Below are 19,996 nucleotides of genomic sequence, written 5' to 3' on the forward strand. Positions count from 1 at the left end.
GTTTTAAAAAAAGGTTAAATTATTTCGTCATAACAGCCGATTTCTGACAGCCGTCATAGAGCAAGATTTCTCTAAACTGGTTTACCTGAAAACAAAAATAAAGGTAGATTCAGAAAATATATTAGGCTAACGGGTCCCTGATCGAAGAATTTTTCATTTTCTTGTATACTTTTCTTTTTATTTTCTATTTAGTCATTTAATTTTATAGCGAAAATTGAACTGTAACATCAAACGCACGCCATTTTGTTTTAAATTAATTTTTTCCAAAATCCACCGGTAAAACAAAATTTTTGTATAGTTCTTTAAGTCATACTTTGTAATATATTTACATTTCATTAATAAAAATTATTATTTGATACTTGAAAAGAAAACACAAGGAAGTTCTAACCCAGAGGCTTGGTTTCAAAGTGTTGTAGGTCTAATCCTCGACGAAGGATGCACGCCAAAACAATTTCCTCATCGATCGTTGAGCACGATCAGTCAGTCGCTTGCTGGCACTTTAATTCACACGGGGAGAAGGCAACGGTTGTAACCGTAACGCTTTGTAATTACGGGTCGTCATTATCATCGCGCTACTCGAGTTGACGCGATGATTACGGTGCGCACCGACGGAAGTAAATCTCCAGCGCTCCGGTGCGTAGCCGCTGAACAACCAGGGAGCGGAATCAGGTAGCGCACCGAAGCTGATTAACCCTTTGACTACGAAACGATTTTTTCTCGAAATTCTAAGGGGCACGTCCCTGGAACAGTTGAATTTTTAAAAAAATATTGACACGAAACTTTTTTTGCATTCACATTTTATTCATCCGACGTTTAATTTCGCAAATAAAAATTGCAAACTTAAAAGTCCTTTTTGCTGAAGTTCAAGTACATTTCGACACATCCACGACCGTCAGATATTTCACGTTTCTAATAACGAGTACTGACAAAAATAACAATGTACACGTGTGTACGTCTGAAACGAACATCATTCTTCCGATTGTTCTACGCAAACAGTGTTCCTAGGCAAGAGTTCAAAGAATCAAGGCCAATTTCGCGTCTATCGGCCTCGCAACATCAATATTCAAGCAATTAAGGTAACCAGTATCGCATCATCATCAACGTTCGGCCCGAGCCGGCTCTCCGAGGACGCGTAACGGCATTCTTACTTCCACGTAACGAAGAATGCCCAAGCGCCACATAATAACGAAGTTTATCTCTGGCCGGAGCTCAGGATAGCTGGATTCGTAGCCGCGTGATTAACTAGCCAAGGGAAGACGACTGTGACAGCGAGGTGTCTCGCGGAGGGAACCGCTTCACGTAGGAATGGATATACCGTGTACCTCTAATTATTGTCGCTATCGCGGTATTTATCATTGGAGCGTTTGTAAGGGGCTGGGAGGGGAGGGCACTGCATTTAATTCCAATTAGTCGAGCAGCGATCCGAAACCAGTTTCGAAACCGTCGTGGATCCGTTCGAAAGGAACTATTGCCTCTTATTCTCCTCTACGCGATATCCTTCGCACGTGAGAGATACCGTGGAACCATGCACCCGATTACTCCTCGAGCTGCTTCTTTTTCGGACCAGCCACGACACCGCCTATCTTTTCCACCACTGTCCCGGTTATCAGCCGTTTCGTAATTTGAATAATTTATGGCCACGATAAGGATAGCGGCCGCGGCGCGCTCCAACGTCCGGCATAGAAAAGAACTCGTCGTATGATCAACTGTTGTTTCCGATCTGTCTTCCTTCCTTAATTTCTTAGATTCGAGGGCCTGGAATACGAAGATTTCATGGAAGGTTCAAACTATCTTATCGATGAGCGAGGACTACGATAATAAATGACGAAAAATTCTTGTAGTATTGAATTAAGAGCCCCTTTTTGAAATATCTTAAATTTAAGTGTCAAAGCACACGCTGGCCGCGAATGTGTTAATATTAAAAGCAAAAGTGTGCTAAAAACATAGATGTGAGAATAATTCTTTATTTCAAATATGTCAAACATAATCACATGTATGACCTGCTAGAAATTCAAATAGGTGTACGTTTATTATATCTGCAAGAGAAATAATGCAATATGATATAAAAATGATGTATGTAGCTTCGATACGTGACGCGAATTTTGATAAAATATTCATAAAATTTTCGCTCCAATTCGAGCCGTTTCCGCAACGCGAGAGTAGGCGAATTGATAAAGTTCAAAGCTCCACGCGTTACTCTCGGCGTAGGAGACCCGTTTTAGAAACTCATGCGAATGGAATCAACCCGTGTACCTGCCCCGCTGTACCTTTCATTACTCAACTAAATGTACACAAACGTTTAACGAGTGTTAAACCCATAAAGGTGTTGCTGACACTATGAGTTCGACGCCTCCGCTTCTCCTGGCCGAGAGGAATTCCGTTACTTTCTCAGAGTGGGGTACGCAGCACGCACCCAGTTAGAAACGAGAACAGTTTGATTTTATTCGTGAAAAATTGCCTGTTTGACGAGAGTATTAGCAGCTCCTTAACTGTCGTCTTTTTCACCCGTCTTCGCGTCTGCTTGGAAATCGCTTTGACGAAGGTAAACTGGATAAACGAGTCTATTGTTCGATTTCTAGAATCGATAGTTAGAGACGTTCGAGACCGTTTCGAAGGTTTGCACATTTCCATGGAAGTGGATTGTGTTTGTTTTTACGTGGAAAAAGAACGAATGGCTGGCGTGCAATTAAGTTTTATCGTCGCACGATGACTCGTGCGTCATATCGCTGTGCCGTGCAAGCCATTCGCGATAGTTGTCTCCGTGGATAGCAAAATGACCGTGCAATGCGTGGGAACAATTCCTGGAACAATTTGAAAGTTAGTCTACTTATGTATCCTTATGTAAAAGTCAACGCAACTACTTCATTTTACAAAGGAATAGGTTATCGAGTGTTTGGAATATATCCCTTATGTATATTCAATATATTCTACATTTTAAAATATATATTCCATATGTTTAACATATTCGATAATACTTTCTGCACTCTAATAATAAAATACTTAACCCATTCACTGCCAGACAAGTTTGAAGCATTTTGGTTTGCGTGCCAAGATTTAATACAGATTTGTAATCTATGTTATTATTTTGATAATAAAAGGTAATATTAAAGTTGTTGTTTTAATAATCAAATTTACGATCTTCTTTTGCAATAATTCGTGACTCGAAAGGCTGTCGACTAATCCATTGAGTAATTGCAATCAATTTTAACTGCGAGATATGTCGTTTGCCGGTGAATGGGTTAATCGACCAAAATCGATGAATTAATTAATTTAAAAATAAAGAACATTTTCTGTCTTTAGCTTTTGATAGCAAAATCTTCTTCTCTAAGTAGCCATCCTTCAAGAACCTTCCATCCATTCCTCTGACGTGCCGTTACAAAACCGCACAGAATGTCATACGCATCTTGATGAATTTTCCATTTTCGATAGTATCGCTCCCAACGACAAACCGAGTCCCGTTACTGGTTCTTACAGACCGAAATACCAAAAAAAAAAAGAAACAAAAAAAAAATAGAAGGCGGAAGAAGAACAATACCCGCGTAATTCAATCTGAACGCCGTGGCGCCAGGCGACGTTCACCTAATTACCTATCGCTATATTTTCGCTCGAGATGACAGTGCGCATGCTCGATTGTATCGCACGGGCATATAAATATGGAAAAGACGTTTTGTACGTAGCCCCCCTGACACGCCAGACTCTACTTCCAATAATTTGTTTTGCAAACGAGCCTTAAGGTGTGCGATAAGCATGACTGGTCGATGAAGCTTGTCATGCGGATTCTCGTCTCCTCTTTGTCTCGCGTTCTTTGCTACCTCTCCCTCGTGCACTTCCGTTTTCTCTTGTTCTCCTTCGCGTGCACGCCTTATGTGTACCAACCTGTCGAATTGGTTGCAACTCGACTTGTCCCTTCAGACGGAAGGACGACGAGACGGTCGTCCCCACCGCAAGATACGATCGAACCTTTTTTGCGTGGGTGATTGATCGAGGACCCTGGCTAGCTCGCCCTTGCCCAGGGATCTCCGCATGGTACGCTTTGCCGGTTCTCCAGTGACTTATTGTTCGGACACCCGCGTTGATACTCGCGGAGAACGCCTAATAGCGGAGTCTTTGGTAGGGTTTAATGTTCGCGATAAATCACGACGAACCACAATATTTCCATATCGCGAGGCGTACAACTATAGTCATTGGTGACCTGTTGCAGTATAGAATAGTGACTGTATCTTTCGTGCTCAATTAATAATCCTTTAAGTTTCCTTAAATATCTGAACTCTGTATTTCGAATAACTAAATACCAGTCCTGTGAATAAAAGAATCTCCAATAATTTCGACCATCGTGACACTGGAGTCTGCGACATTCCATCCGATACACCTCGCCGTGACGTAACCTGGTTACGGATGGAGCACAGTCATCGCGACTCGCAGACCTCCAGGGGAACGGAAAAAGATAGCCTATCGGAAGGACGATTCGAAGCAGTCACGCGACCCGTTGCGTAAAATATCAATGTCCTCGCGACCAAGGTCCCGTGATAACGATCAGCCATCGATGCACGCACGCGAGACACGCATCTCTCGCTGAAGGAGGAGCGCTCTGGCAACCCGAACACGGCCACAATTAACCTTACGTAACTCCGTTGAGTTCGTTCCTGGTGGCCTCCCCCTGGTCGTTCGCCGCAAAGATAAACTGCACACAATGCGTCGCACGGAAGGCGGTCTCTTGGAACGGTTGGAACCGGCCTGAAACGAGACGAACGGTGTCTTCCTCGTCGTTTTCGCTCGTCCGCGCCGGCCAGCGCCGGGCGAATATATCGGCGATAATTGTTTTTAGTGCCTCCACGCCACCAGGAAGGCGGACACACCGAGTACGTGCTAATCGAAATCGTAAATCCGCCCGATAAGAGCCCGCGCCGCAGTTCCACGTACGCGGGGACGACATATTCGCGGCGGAATGAAGCCGAGAGCCTTCACGGGAACCTTTCTAGGCTGCATTATGATCCTGTTTCGACGCGGTGGGCAGACACTTTTGCGCCGTCGGCGTCGTCATTAACGTTTGGATAGAGTTCACCGATAGATTGGTGGAGGAGGCAATATCTTTCCTGGGTTCAACTATCTGGCGTTCACACAAATATGGGAGAAAGATAAACTTCAACACCCCCGCGTAGTGGCTGACTGCAGGATTTTTTGGAGGCACGGATGTGTGTGAATCTTTTGGAGTTCTAAGGGTGTCTGCCCCCGTGGATTAATGATAGTGATGATTAATTAATTGTATAGGTCATTATTAACATTAAAACTACAGTCAATCATGCTACTATTGGATACTACTACATCTTCGAAAATATAGAGTAGAGAGACCATAATGTATGTATTAGGCTGTCACAAAAGTTTCTTTCGCCTTATTAATAAGTAATACATGCACGATATTTTATGTTTGGTGTTACATTACTGAATTGTGCACGATTCATTTTGCTCCATTACTGTTGCAACATCGATGTCTATAAAATTAGATTGTTTATTTATATAAACACTGCCACGTAAAATAATTGAGTGCATCGCGCGAAAAAAACTTTCGGGACAACCTAATACATTGTTTCGTGTATAAATCATTTTTACCATAAGTTGCACCAAAAACATTGTTAGTATTTCAGCAATTTGTAAAAGAAGTTACGCAGTTTTTTTTTTTTTTTCAAAGAATATTAATTCTTCCGAACAATTATGTTGCCAGAATCGACTTGGTAGAAGAACAACGTGCATTTTTGGGATCTATTTAGAGACTTATAAATGTGTTTGACGATGTATATTGACGTTAAGTGTGCTGAAAGTTACAGTTACCGAACGATTGACTGTGCACACGGTGGAATCTAACGGCTGGAGCTCTCTACCAGGGGTATGAATGAAGCCCATTTGAAACTTGAATGTACAAACTGTGCGTGTGAATTTCTTAAGTAATACCATTATGCAAATAAATTGTAACGAAATAACGAAAACAGGTTTTGCAGTACTGAAGACGCACTTTAAATTTGAAGTATCTAATACTAACAATTATATACCACGCTGGACAATATATTTCATCGCATAAAAGTTCAAGAGACGATAAAAGGACAACATAAAGGCTTGGAAAAATATAAAAAGGCTTGAGCTCTGAAATATAATACGTGTCCCTTCGGAGAAGTCACCGGTCAGGCGAAAATATCTGTCGCTGTTTACGCGGCTCGCGGAAGGAACGCGCGATAATTCGCGGTGTCGTGTCGCTAATAATAGAGAGCATGTATCCACGTGTCTATCCGTCGCGGATATTATTATCGATTCCGTTACAGGAACTTTCCTTAACGTAATGGACACTTCCAAAGCGTTACGACGCCGTGCGTACGTTACGAAGGAATAAGGACGAGGAAAATGGGGCCCGTTCATGTTTATGTTCCCCTTAAAATTCGACGATCGGTTTTACGTCGCGATTAACATACTTCAATGTATCGGGGAAACCCGTCGATAGAATATTACGAGGGTGTGCGTGGCGAGTAAATAACACAGAGGGGGCCGCAATTGATTTTCTATGCAGAATGAAGCCTTAAAAGTCGTCCTATCGTTTACATACGATTATCGGGTTCCTCGTTTGCTATAAATACCTCGACTGGATGTTATTGATTTACATAAGTCCCAGGGCCAGTAAATATCGGAAGGAAGGTGGCGGCAGTGAATATTTTAATGAAATTAATGCACTGGCCGGCGACGGATGTTATCGATAAATAATACGGTTGGAGCATAATTGTCAGGAAGAGTGAAACGTTAACTGGACATTGGCCACGCATCGCATTATTTCTGAGCGTTATGGAGTTCTTGATAGCGCAATAGAGTTGTTGATTTACGCCTTGTTCTAATTGCTCGTCGCGCGGCGACAAAATCGCGCGTAGCTGACAAGGCGCGAATTCCCTTTAGCTGTTCATAGTAAACGGAAACAAACAACGTGACGCGTTGACCGAGAAAAAACCGTCAGAATCGGGTAAACGGCGTATCGAAGGATCGAATGCGAACGACTTCCCGGATTCGGGATCGAGAAACGAGACCATTTGCATCGGAACGACGAATTTATTCGTAATTTGCTTATCAATATGCGTGAAACTGAGACATTTTTAACGTTGATTAATTTTAACGAGATACGAATTCTGCAATCTCTTGCTGAAGAAATTTTCACGCCCCTCGTTGGTCGCTCGCGCTGCACGCTCCCACGAATCGCGAGCGAAATTACTGTCGAGGTTCGCGTGACAATGTCGGCGTAGGACGTGGGAATTTGTAGCTGGCGATAGGTCAGCAATGAACGCCGCAGCGCCTATTTAAATAGCCTCGATAGAGGTATCGCGAGCTGAGTTACATCTCACCGTAATATTTCGCATTCGACGGCGAGGAACAGTATTTCGTTGCATTTTTCACTGCACCACTAGCATGGAAGCGACAAATTGTCCAGTCGATACCGAGTATTCTGCTGGCTTGTTGCATCCACGCCACAGCTCGTAGGAACTTGGTTATTCAAATTTGATTAATTTTCTTAACACGTTGGTCGCCTCGTCACTCAGAAATGGGTGACACGATTTTTCATTAAGGCACTAAACAAATGAATTTCGAAGGTGAGACAGTAATGAAAATAAATCTGGATAAGATTCGTGAATTTTCTCGAGGTTATACAACAAAATACTAGGACAAGTATTATATTGTCTAATCTTCAATAGTCTATAGAAATTTTCACGAGTTTTAGTTTAGCAGCCAACCTTCTAAGGGGGTACTCTAGTCTAGAGCGTGAATTTTCAAGTATTCCTTTTGGATTTCTTTTTTTAAATCTATAAGAAATGTTTGTGTAGGATATTGCACATGTATATTCATTTTTCGGAAATGTACATAATTTATTTGAAATCATAACAATCAAAATTAAATATACCGTGTTACTTTCACAAGCCAATGTCAAGAAGCAAATAATAATTTCAATATTAATTTGATATTGCAAATCGTGAGCATCGAGTAATTTTCTTAACTATTCAAATGATTACACTTACTGCTCACGGATCTGAGGGATAAACTGTTGACGTAAATGATCACCGATGTCCACCATAGTGTTTCCATAGACACTTTCTAGGTGGTCACCTCGGCTACCGTGCGGCAGAGTTAATTGCGAGTGTCAGCGATGCAATTTCTCGGCGGAATCGACCTCTCGTTTCTCGAGAAAACAGCAGTTGGTGAAATTCCAAGTCGGCAACTGCCTGTCACCGCCGACGGCGTGGGACGTGGGAATTTGTGGATCGCGATAGAGCGGCAGAGGGGCGTCAGAATGCCTCGTAAATAGCTTCGATACCGATGCCTCGCGGTATTGATACCTCACCCCGATCAAATGCCATTCCAGACCACGGTGGACGCGGCCAGTTAGTTCGACTGAATTAAACGGGCCGCTCCGCCTGGGACGTGTGTCGTTCTTATCGCCTGGAAATTATTGCCGCTAATTTAGTCCTGATCGGTTCGTTCCTGCGAAACTTCACACCTGGGTGGCTGAACAGAAACGTGCATCGCTGCTTAATGGAGTATTGTATAATAGTAATGCTACGTTAAAATCGAGGCATCTTTGGAATTTGATGAAATGGATTGATTTGAAAGTGACATAAATTGACTGATACTAAAAAATCAAGCTAAAGAAGAAATCTATTCGAAAAGGCAGTATTACCATTTTTGCCATTTCTAGCTACCGTGTGGCGCCAATAAATACAGCTCACCAAGCACCCTTTGGTTTGTTTTTCTTATTGTTTTTCTTTCGTTTAGTTGATCGACAAACATACGATCGTCGCCGCTGAAATTGAGATGCTAATCTCGTTCCCGTTAATAAATCAACGTCGATCGAGAAACTGGTCTATAAAACCGGAGAGCTAGCATTTAAATGTATGTTTTGATTGTTACGTAAAAATTAATTAAATATCGATCTCGTATGTTGCCGTCACAGGTAGTTAACAGGCGGACAGTGAGACATACAGCTTGGACGTGTCGCTAATCTCGGATTTACGAAACTGATTCGAAACGCAGCGTTTTAACGGCTCGGTGTCGGTTTGTAATTATCCAAGAGCATTTTTCGGCAAGTTAGATGTCTCAATTTTACAGATACCGTCGCGTTTCACCCTGAACGAGGATTTTATGTTAGCCGATTACTACTTTGTAACTGTATTAGTATTATTACACGTGATCACCGGTGAGGTCTAATTAAGAATTCGATCAATTAATTTCACGGTACAGTGGCAGCGTGTAACGAGATCTGATCCTCCGATAGGGGCAATTTTGTATGATAATTTTATTTACTTCCTGACATTGACTTGTGAAAATAAGACAGTGTAACCGGGAGCATTATTTCTACACTGTTGATCACATCTTCAACCGAAAAGAATTTAAAATGCCTTGATAAAATTGTAATATTCTAGGTTGAATATGAATTTTGATCTACCTCTGTTGCCTTGTATTCAGTTGTTACTATGTGTGAGACGAAGATTAAAATATCGAGCAAGGTTGAAGAATTCTTCGCGTTGCTGTAGTATTAATTGAAGGCATTCCAAGGGATTGTTATAGCCAAACTTCAAGAATTCTTTTTCAAAATTTAAATACATATTGCAATCTAAAACAATGGTAGTTTTACAATGAAAGTATTGAACTTCGTATATAACTTTTTTTTGATAAGGTATATTTAAAAATGGCCTCCAGGAGCAAATGATAAATTAATAAATGAAATGAAATCAAATTTAACCTGACGTGACTTATAGTCATGACTTAAGTTCAATATATATACTGGAGAATTCCATTTTTTTTTTTTTGTTAAATAAAATATTTAAATTTTGACAAGAAATTCTTGAATTTTTATTATCGCAACTTCATGTACCCCCTCGATAAAAAATCCCATTGGAATCTTGATGCAGTTTTCGAAACGAACCTGAATTGACGGTAGAATCGATTACGAGCTCGACTAGGTTGACTGGATGTTTCCAGTGAAAACATCTCGAAATCGCCAATGCGTCGAGCATCATCGTTCACCTGTGAAATCACCTTACGCTATTGAATGCCGACAGGTTGCTGCGATCAGACATCCGGCGATTTTCTAATATTATGTCCGCGCCTCGCGAGCAGCTCGTGTTCTCATGCATGACTTTATTGTTGGCGAGCTCAGTGAATGAAACGGCAGTCGTATCATGTCCTATAAGTATCCCACTTGACTCGACACAATCGATACACGATCTCGCGGTAGATCGCCCGATCGTGATCCGGCCTCTATGATAGAAACCTGTTGGCCCGTTGAACTTTAAAATATTCGCAGAACTTGAGAAAACGTTGTCCCATTCACCAGCCAACGTTCTCGTGCGAATATTCGCAGAGGAAACTGGTAAAAGCGTAAAGTTGGACTTGTCTACGAGAGAAGCTCTTCGATTAATGTTTCTTTATGGATCTTCGATGGTTCAGAATATTTGAATGTCGATGTTTCGTTGATATCGTCTGCCTCGACTTCTATGTTACTTATAGGGACGTCACGACTCTTGAATTTGATTTATCTACCGAGCTATTATTATTATAGCTCTGTAGAATTAAAATTTTAAATGTACTTGCTGGGATGTATGAGAAAGTATGCGATGAATTTGCTTTTGAAGTGAAATCTGTAGATAGTGAGGTACAATTGGTTTTTTATAAAATATTGAAAATTGCAGTGGATTGGAAAGCTAGGAAAGTCATTGTCGGTTCATTTATAATATGGACATCGAATGAACGATTGAAGTGACCTTCTTCGGCAAGGATACAAGCTTTGCGGGCTCGCCTTGTGGATTGTCATTGGTATCGCTATCTAATACCTATCTATGATCGTTTACGTTGCGGTGTCGCGTTGAAGCGGATTAGAATCATGTTGACAGTCTACTCGAACGTGCCCTCTAATGAGAAACTTCTAGAGATTGTATTTTATTTCTTTTTGAAGGACAACGTTTATATTTTCTATTTTCAACATTGTTCTCTCACGTTTCTTGAGAAGGACAATACAAATAATTTATCGATTTCGACGCTTGGTTATACAACTATATTGACTCTCTTGGAATGTGTGATTCAGGGAAAATGAAAGGTTACATCATTTTTCTTTGTAAATAAACGGTACAATTGTAGAACGATTCTTTACTCAAAAATATTCAATTAAAATACATCTCAGTCGCAACCTTGCAAAACCTTATTTCACTCTAGGGACTCGGAGCCGCGCGAAGATTCCTTAAAATCACAAGAATGATTTATGCGTTCGCCAAATCGTAAGGGCTCCCACCTACTTCGGCGTGTATTTGCTCTTCAAAAGGGGCTGTAATTAATATTGTTACCGCAGGGATACAAATTAGCGTTTGAAACGATGAAAGAGCGGAACAAAAGGAAACCTGCGTGCACCTTCAGGCAAAAGGATTATAATTAGCCCTAGTGTGACTCATTGGCCGGTGTGTACGGTTCGTATAATCCCGGCTTGTCAAACAGTTGAAAAGGGTAAAATGGCCACCTGCGCTGTTATGATTGCATTTGGCTAAATTTAGCAGAAACGCTCGCGTTAGTCACCGCGGCTAATTATATTTCGCAGATTAGTTCGCCCACCGAAATGCTAGAAGGATAATCTGAAATTGCTGCCGCACTTCGTGCCCACTTTCTTCTCCCATTTCGATCGTTTCGTTGGATTGATTAACGCGACGTCTTAACGAGTCTGTTACATCCTGCACTCCAGAATTGAGTTTTAAGCCTGACCCTTTGAAGACGATACTTTCAGTCATACTAACTCAATCGTAACGATGTTTGCTCTGGTGTAATTGCCTGGCTTGACAGTCTTTAATGTTCAAAACAAAAGTGTGTACGTAGATTGTAGAATTAAGTATAAATTGGTCATAAAACACAATTAACATGTAAGACGACATAAGGCTCGTAAAAACTATATAATAAATATATTAAATATGGTTCAAGGGCTTATAGACCAGCGATGGTTCAAAGTCATTTTTCTGTTACTAATGGTAAGAATAATGGTAAGAATAAAATGATACGAATAAAAAGTGGTAGAATAATTATTTATTTCAAATATGTAATCGCATATGACCAGCTAGATATTCAAATAAGTATACTATACGTTTATTATATCTACAAAATAAATTTTCCCCCGGCATATTTGCAAGATAATTCGACGGCTTATTAGTTATGATACCAGATATCAACGTATGTATTTTGCCTAAGATTTTTTAAAAATAAAGCATTTTCACAACCCCGAAAGGGTCTATCATAAATAGACTGCGGATCTTTATGCATTGTTGCAGAGTAAAGTTCATGTTACGATATTTGCAGAATAAAATAAATTCCTATTTAGGTTCAATTTTTGTAGGCATGTTCGCAAAGATTTTATTTTGCATAAAGATCCGCAGTCTAGTCATAAATTATCTAAACCATCGAACGTCGAATTTAGACGCCTTCTCTATTCGTTTGGAGCCTGACTCACCGTGCACCTTATTTCTGTTGCAGGTGCACAAGAAAATGCGCGTAAGATCAAGGTGACAGCAGAACATAGAGATCATGCAAGACACCGGTGGGTTGCTGGTCGATGGCTCGAAAGAAAGTGTCGCGTCGAGTTTGCCAACCACGAAAACAGTGAATCGGTTGAAAATAGTGGAAAGTGATGATGAAAGTGGCGAGCTGCTGAGCGGGACCAAATCGGAGATGGATCCGTACAAGGAGTTTGAGCTGTATCTCGCCAAAGCCAATGTAAGTCTTTTTCATTTTCCATTTTGCCTGTAGATACTTATATTTTTTCTGCCATAAATACTAACATAGTCCTAATTAAAATCTGATGTAGTTCAAGTTCGTGAGGAACCTCAAGCGATTTCTCTCAAAAGATAAACTCATCAGAAGTCATCCTAGTCTCGATAGTAGTCGAAAGCAAGCTATGTAACTATCCAAGTATTAACACGATTTCGCTTAAGCGACGAAATTCTTTTACGATGCGCCACGACACCGCTCACTTACGAATCGATCATCAGTTTCATCGATCCTTTCGTTGAAAGCGCCCCGAACTCGAACGATCCCAGCGGCCGGGCATGCACAACAAATTGAACGTGACGCCACGATCGCCATACAAGATTCCAAAACACGTTTCGTCCATGACCGTCTGGTCCACCTCCCGTACGATGCCTCGATCGTCATCTTCTCGTTCTCTCATCCTTTTTATTCCGTTATTGCCTACCGTGGTACATCTATTTTAGAGGCTTCGACTACAGTGCCTAAACGCCTCGATTGATTATATACATTCTACACGCTCCTCGATAGTATATGGTCGTATTCACTCAAAATTAACATTCAATTCATATGATAAAGACAGTTTATATTTCATCGACTCCTTCAGGTTAAAGAACTACTTGGCACTGTTATTTATACATATACATATATATAAGATGCTATACAAATTTCGAACAAGAAACACGTACTCCCTTAATCGTAGAAGACACTAAAATATTCACCCACAGTAATCTTCCAAAACCTAGAAATGTAATAGCACATTTAACTAAAAATTCATATCACGTTCGAAATTTAATTTCTAGAGGAGAAGAACCCTGTACCCAGTACCAGCACTCCCCACTTCTCCTCCTCGAATCCCGATGCTCCGTAATCGACCCACCTAAAGAATTTCGTCAAAGAATTTGTCTCATTACAAATTCAGATCATCGCGAGTGTTTTGTAATTGCAAACGTCGCGAGCGACGGCTTCCCGAAGCGAAACTTATTAGCCCCCTCGAATTCCTCTTACTCTCGTCGCGGTCGGTGCCTAAATTACTACACCTGTTCCAGAATCTCTGCCCGTGGAATTAAATGGTTCTCCGGGCCTCCCGACCCAATAGGAACGAAAATAACCAAAAAAAAAAAAAAAATGTGGAGAAAAATCGCGCGACCGGTTCTCATTGGCGAGTCAAAAGCTTGTACGTACTCGACGTACACAGGATTCTCGGGGCGCAATTATTTCTTCTGGAGCGTGTCGGTCCGTCGATGCTTGCTTCTAAGTGGCGCAGGCCGCTGCATCGTCGATGCACTGGTGCATGTCGATGCGGCGGCGAGCATCGAGTCGATATTTGCGCGGCGCAAACAGAGGATTCCGATCCGCGAACAGGCCGAACGTGTTGGTTGCACGGTGGTTCTAAAAATGCGTCGACGCGGAAGCGGTCCGTCATCCACCCACTGCTTCGACGGTGTTACGTGATTCAGAATTTTCCGCTGGCCAGGACTCGTCATTTCTTTATTCCGCTCCACTGTTACGTCGCTTGGAAGTATTTAGCGAAGAAACGGAGGAACTAGAGAGATACAATGGTCGCCTTTTGATATACGTGATGTGAACTTGTACTCTGTAATGGTAAATGGGGAAGCATTGCCCAGTTTATTTCCTAGGAAATTTAATTTACTATTCCTGTATATCAGAACTGTACACAAGCCATCGAACGATCTCGATTTTCATGCACTTATCTAGTCGTTACTGTATCACACAAAATTATCCAAAATGTCCAGTATGCAACTAACAGATCGAAGCATCAAAATATTAGGTCGTCTCACAAGTTCATGCCACTTATTCTTCTGCTACTCGAATTAATATGTTAAACATACTCTTAAGTATTGATACAGTCTGCAACACCGACTTACGGGATGACCTGATACAATAACAATTACCAAAAACTTCCAAGAACTATAGTTGCCCAGTTAGAATCGTTAAAAGTATCACGTATTTCACACGGGCGGGTCTCAGCGTCGGATTTGGTCAAGGTTACCCACGGTCAAGTAGTTCCCTATATAGTTGAGCCTTAAATCGTATCGCGTTCTGCGTTTTTCGACGCTGGGCAACGATGAAGTGGCGGGCCAACGTCTCGATGCTTCGTATCTCGGTTATTTCAAGTAGGAAGGGCAGAAGGAGTGGAGGTCAAAGGCCCAGAGGCGGGTCGCGAATAAAAATGACTTGTGGCCTCTCCGGAGTGTCTCTAGCTGCGGTCGGTTGCTAAATGGAGCCCCTCGGTTCGCACGATCCGAGGAAAGAGCAAAAAGTTCGTGTGTCATTGGGCGCAAAAAGGACGGAGAGCAGAAAAGGGATCCGTTTAAGTCATCTGCGCGTCAGCTTGTCCGTTGAAACATCACAGAATTTTTTCGCGACCGTGCGATATCGGAGCCTTTATGTAAGAGTCTTCTCATACTGGACAAGTCGAGTAAGTTAATTACTTCGTGGCCAATTAATTATACGGTTACGTCGGATTGCCAGAGTTAATGAGACGGATGGTACTTTGAACTAGCGAACGCAGTTAGAAGGGTCTAGTTTAGAGACGGATTTGAGCGATGCTCGAGACTTTTAATTTGTAGTATTAGATGCTTGCTAGTATTAGATGCAGTATACTATTATATTCCTAGTGATATTTACTTAATTTTCGAGTGATTTTTTTGGCATACAAAATTATTTTATTTTTATTTCTGTAGAAATTGAATAGATTTACAGTCGGTCTCATAAATATCCGTACCTTCTATTACTATTAGAGAAATCTGTCTGAATTCAATGATAGGTTTGGTATTTTCAAATAAATATTTCATTTTAAATATAAACAAGGGTAAAGTTTATTCGTGTACATATTTATAATAAAATATTTATTTGAAAATATCGAACCTATCATTTAAGTTGGACAGAGTTCTTTAATAGAATACTTATGGGAGTGTATATGGATTGGAATTGAATGGAGAGCTTTACTTTTAATTGTATACAAGTTAGCTTCTGTATTTATGAAACCCTTTTTACATTACATTTTTAAAATGAGGGTAGTTCTCTTTGTAGTTACCTTGAGTGTCAACGTACAGATTAAGACACTTTGAACTTTTTATACAATTTTTTTTTGATTGGCTAGACTTTGTATACCTATGCTTCATAGCAAACAATATTTTTCTACGTTCAAAGACAACCGATGAGCTTCGATCGCCATCCTTCGCGCAAAGAATAATATTTTCGCCCAGCTCTCGAGCCTGACGTTTAATTAATTACTTTGCCACAGCGACCAGTTAACGAACTAACTAAAATGATTAATAGTTACTTAAGTCCCAAAGCTTCCGCGGGTCGGACGGTTCTGAATAATATGCAGTTCACTCGAACTTGGCAGACAATTAATTAATGAAAGTAATTCGCCGACCGGCGAGCGCAGGATTAATCGGTCAAATTAATTGGTCGGCGACGGTTGAACATTCTTTGAGCGTGGCACAAGGAATTGACCGCAAGGTCGGTTCTCCCAAGGTGCCTGAGAACTTGCGAGCATAAACAGGATCCCCCACTTCGCGGACTGTAGGATGAATTGGTGCATCCACTTCGACGAAATCCCATCAGCGATCATCGGCAGACCGAATTCGAAGTCCAGACCGATCATGGAAACTTGTTTCGCGCGCGCCAAATTTAGAGCCAATCCACTGTGTTTATCGGGGCTCCGTAGACGATCTCTGGCTTCCGATGCATTTGGCTGTCGTTCAAGGCAAACACTTCCGATGATAGAGCAGATGGACTCCGTTACGGTTTGTTTAGAGATACGGGAAAGGTGATAAGGTAAAATTGAAAACTATTTTCGACCTACATCCCCGTTCATAAAGGGTCTAGCAGGATAAGGATAGGTAATCGGTCCCCACCCCAATTTTCATTGCTATTATGTGCCGTGCAATGCTTTTGACCTAAAACATCATCCCACAATGTTTCAGACCGTTACCTCACCGTTTAAGAGTAATATGACTTAAATTTATTATTATTTTTCTCGGTTACTATTTCAGATATTTAAATTCTGCAAAAACGAAAATATTCCTACTTATAAACTGCATCTCGTATATTTTTTCAGGGTATTTTGTTTAATTATTAAGGGTAGAAAATAAATAATTTATTTTTTGCGGGTAGTAATTGCAAACAACACTGTGAGTGACACCTATCAAAAAATATCACACTATGCGCAGACATAGTTACAGCTACGCATACGACAGGGACTGCATATTTTCACTACACAGTCTAATAGCTTATAAACAAATTAATCCATCGAGGTTCAATATGTTGATCTTCACTTGACATTTAGTTCGTTTCATATTCCAGTTTTGATTCTTTTTAATTATTTACAACTAAGTTACAATCCATCGAGCGACGCACAGAGTGTGTTTGTAAACAATGTCTAGATATCGTTTAAGAATAATAAATAGAATTCATTTAAAGAAAATTTGTCGTAAGCATAGCTGTAACGATACGCGTAGTGTGTCTGACCATTGTCTCATTCTCATTCTCATTCTCAAGAAATTATGTGAAAGTTATTCATAAACGACACCAATGTATATAAATAAACAGGCCCGGAAATGGGAGGGCATAGCGTGCGTTTTCTCTCTCTCTCTCTCTCTCTCTCTCTCTCTCTCTCTCTCTCTCGCGTTAGTTATGTTAAGGTGAAGGATAGATGAAGCAATATTTTGTAATGAAACTGTAAGCGGAAGTGGAGGCTACGTAATTCTCAGGGGAACACTAAAATATAAAAAAAAAGATATAAATACAGTTTCATTGAATCGTACGTAATCAACAATTAATTTGAACGAAGAATGGCACCTGCATGTGAAAGTGTCTGACATCCAGCAGCATACGCCCTGTCATTTCTTATTTTGCTATGCTGTCGGGAGACGCCTTATTACGGGTTGAAATGTTGACTGTGGTAAATTAATTAAGTAGCATATGGCGCAAAGACTCGCGAAACAATGTTGACGTTGGCTTGGGGATTGTTCACCTGGAGAATGCCTTGCATTGTACCAAGCGATCGGCTTCTATTATTCCTACGCAATTTACGCCTCCGTAAACGCAACTGAACTACTCGTTGGTTGGGTGCCGCGTGGGAGAGACAAACTGTGTAACTGGTAACAGATTGCTCGGGACCCCGATCACTGACTCGGGATTATTGCTTAATGATCGTGTGTCGCGGAGAAATGTTTGTGGTCGACGATCGACAGCCTGTCGCGAGCCGCGGCAGCTTCTGTGACGCGCTCACCTGTGTGCCAGGTGAGTCAGTAGGTCGCCGAAAGTGATCTCACTTTTTATTGCCCTGTGCAGGTTCTCCGTTGAAGTCTCCCGCGCGGTGCTGACTGGCGCGCAAATTCTCCGAGAAATATCGAATCTAGGAACGATAATCGTTAGTAAACTTGTTTCTTGATACTTTACTAAAGGATACAGAAAATAGTGTATTTTCTGCAAATGCGAATTTTATGATATATACAGGAAGATCGCTAAGGACTGAAATAATACAAGTACCTGTTAACGAAAATTTGTCGAAAGATTCGGAAAGCGCCGTGTGCGCACTATTTCTGCGAAATATGTTGAAATAGAAATAGCAGCCACGAACGATGGACGTTTCCTGCACGTTCTCTTCTGCATAATAAATGAGAATAATGTAAATTTACTCGGTTGTTTTCGTGTTTCTAGAAATGTAAGCATCACACGTGTGTTTGTTAGTACACGCGTAGAGCTTGATAGCCGCTCTCGGGAATCGCGTCATAAGGCCCCGAGCGAACATGTTCATTATGCTACGGTGAAAAATAAGAAATGGAAACGTGCAAGTTTGGTTATTTCTTTCGCCAGCCGTCCAGAGAATTTATGACGGCTGATCGGTTATCTGGCCTCGCGTAGAGATCTCGACAGGCGCGTGGTTTCAGTCTGATGTAGAAATCGATTGGTGGTAGACGGAACGAGAGGTTGTTACAACGGGCACGATGTCCGACGCATAATTTAGTTACACGCGAGTAGTACATCTTTCCTTGATGCGCGTATCTACGGGAGTTGCTGTAAATCGCATGACCCTCGGCGACTAAATTACAAAATGATGTCTGTTTTAGCTCTTTGTAGCGTTTAATGGACGTCTATATAAGATTAGCGTGTAAGTATGTAAGTATATAAAAATGTTGGTAGGCAGGCTTGTGTATGCAAAAATAAGGACGACTATTAGGGAGGCTCGAATCGAGCACTTATTTTACGTTTCAATTGTTTTAGGGATTCCCCAGAAAGCCTACGGAGTTTACGAAATTCATTGTATAGAGCAATGTAAACATTTTTTCTCTTGAATTGGGAATTATAATGGGGTGCAAAAAATCGATGATTTGAACATTTACACATGTAGTATCCGCGCCTCCCATACCCAACAATAAGGAGTCAAATAAGAACACGAAACGTAAGCTACGGGATTGGTCGCGTAGGTAAAGCGGTCGACTGTGGATCCGAGGATCGTAAGTTCGAATCCGCGTGCCTTATTTTTCGTTTAGACTCCTACATATGGGGGCTCGTCCGGGGTGGGGGGTTACAGCGGCAACAATACCGAAGAGGACCGGCCAGTGACGATGAGTGACGATGAACAACAATGACAAACGAACGACGGTGTCGTGTTGACGGTGGAGCGGGCAGCAGCAGTGAGGCGTCGAGAGAGAAAGAGAGAGGGGAGTACACTCCAGGGAAGGGGCAACTTGAGGTGTGTCGGAGTGGGACTCCCAAAAAGAGGAGAAACGGCGAAAGAGGGCGCGGCGCGCACTGCTGTTGAGACGCAAAACCCGAGAAAACGGACATTCGAGGGCGAATGAATGTCAATTCAGGATAGCCGAGTGTGGTGTCCGCGCCTCCCATACCAACAATAAGGAGTCAAATAAGAACACGAAACGTAGGGTACGGGATTGGTCGCGTAGGTAAAGCGGTCGACTGTGGATCCGAGGATCGTGGATTCGAATCCTCGTGCCTTATTTTTCGTTTAGACTCCTACACATATAATGTATATTTATGAAGAAATATACTATTCTCTTCTTGGCAAGAAGTTTGACTGAATTTTGTCTGAACTACAAAAAGACTATATTCTTAGGGTTTTCTTAAATTTTGTAATTACTATGTAAATGGTAAGACTATTTAATTGATAATGAAGAGCGATTAGTGTCGTTTCTTAAGTGTT

At 41.4% G+C, this 19,996-nt stretch overlaps 1 protein-coding gene across 4 annotated transcripts in view; it reads left to right on the forward strand.

Annotated features, from left to right (window-relative positions):
* Nucleotides 1-19,996, forward strand: part of LOC128891336 (stAR-related lipid transfer protein 13) — a 360,751-nt gene that overhangs the window by 19,305 nt on the left and 321,450 nt on the right. For all 4 annotated transcript variants that reach the window (XM_054150746.1, XM_054150741.1, XM_054150743.1 and 1 more), the window contains exon 2: nucleotides 12,526-12,765. In XM_054150746.1, coding sequence (XP_054006721.1) covers nucleotides 12,577-12,765 — 189 coding nt within the window. In that variant the 5' untranslated portion in view covers nucleotides 12,526-12,576. The remainder of the gene's footprint in view (nucleotides 1-12,525; nucleotides 12,766-19,996) is intronic.

This window comes from Hylaeus anthracinus, unplaced genomic scaffold (genome assembly GCF_026225885.1).
Source record: "Hylaeus anthracinus isolate JK02 unplaced genomic scaffold, UHH_iyHylAnth1.0_haploid 12001, whole genome shotgun sequence".
Classification (NCBI taxonomy): Eukaryota; Metazoa; Arthropoda; class Insecta; order Hymenoptera; family Colletidae; genus Hylaeus; species Hylaeus anthracinus.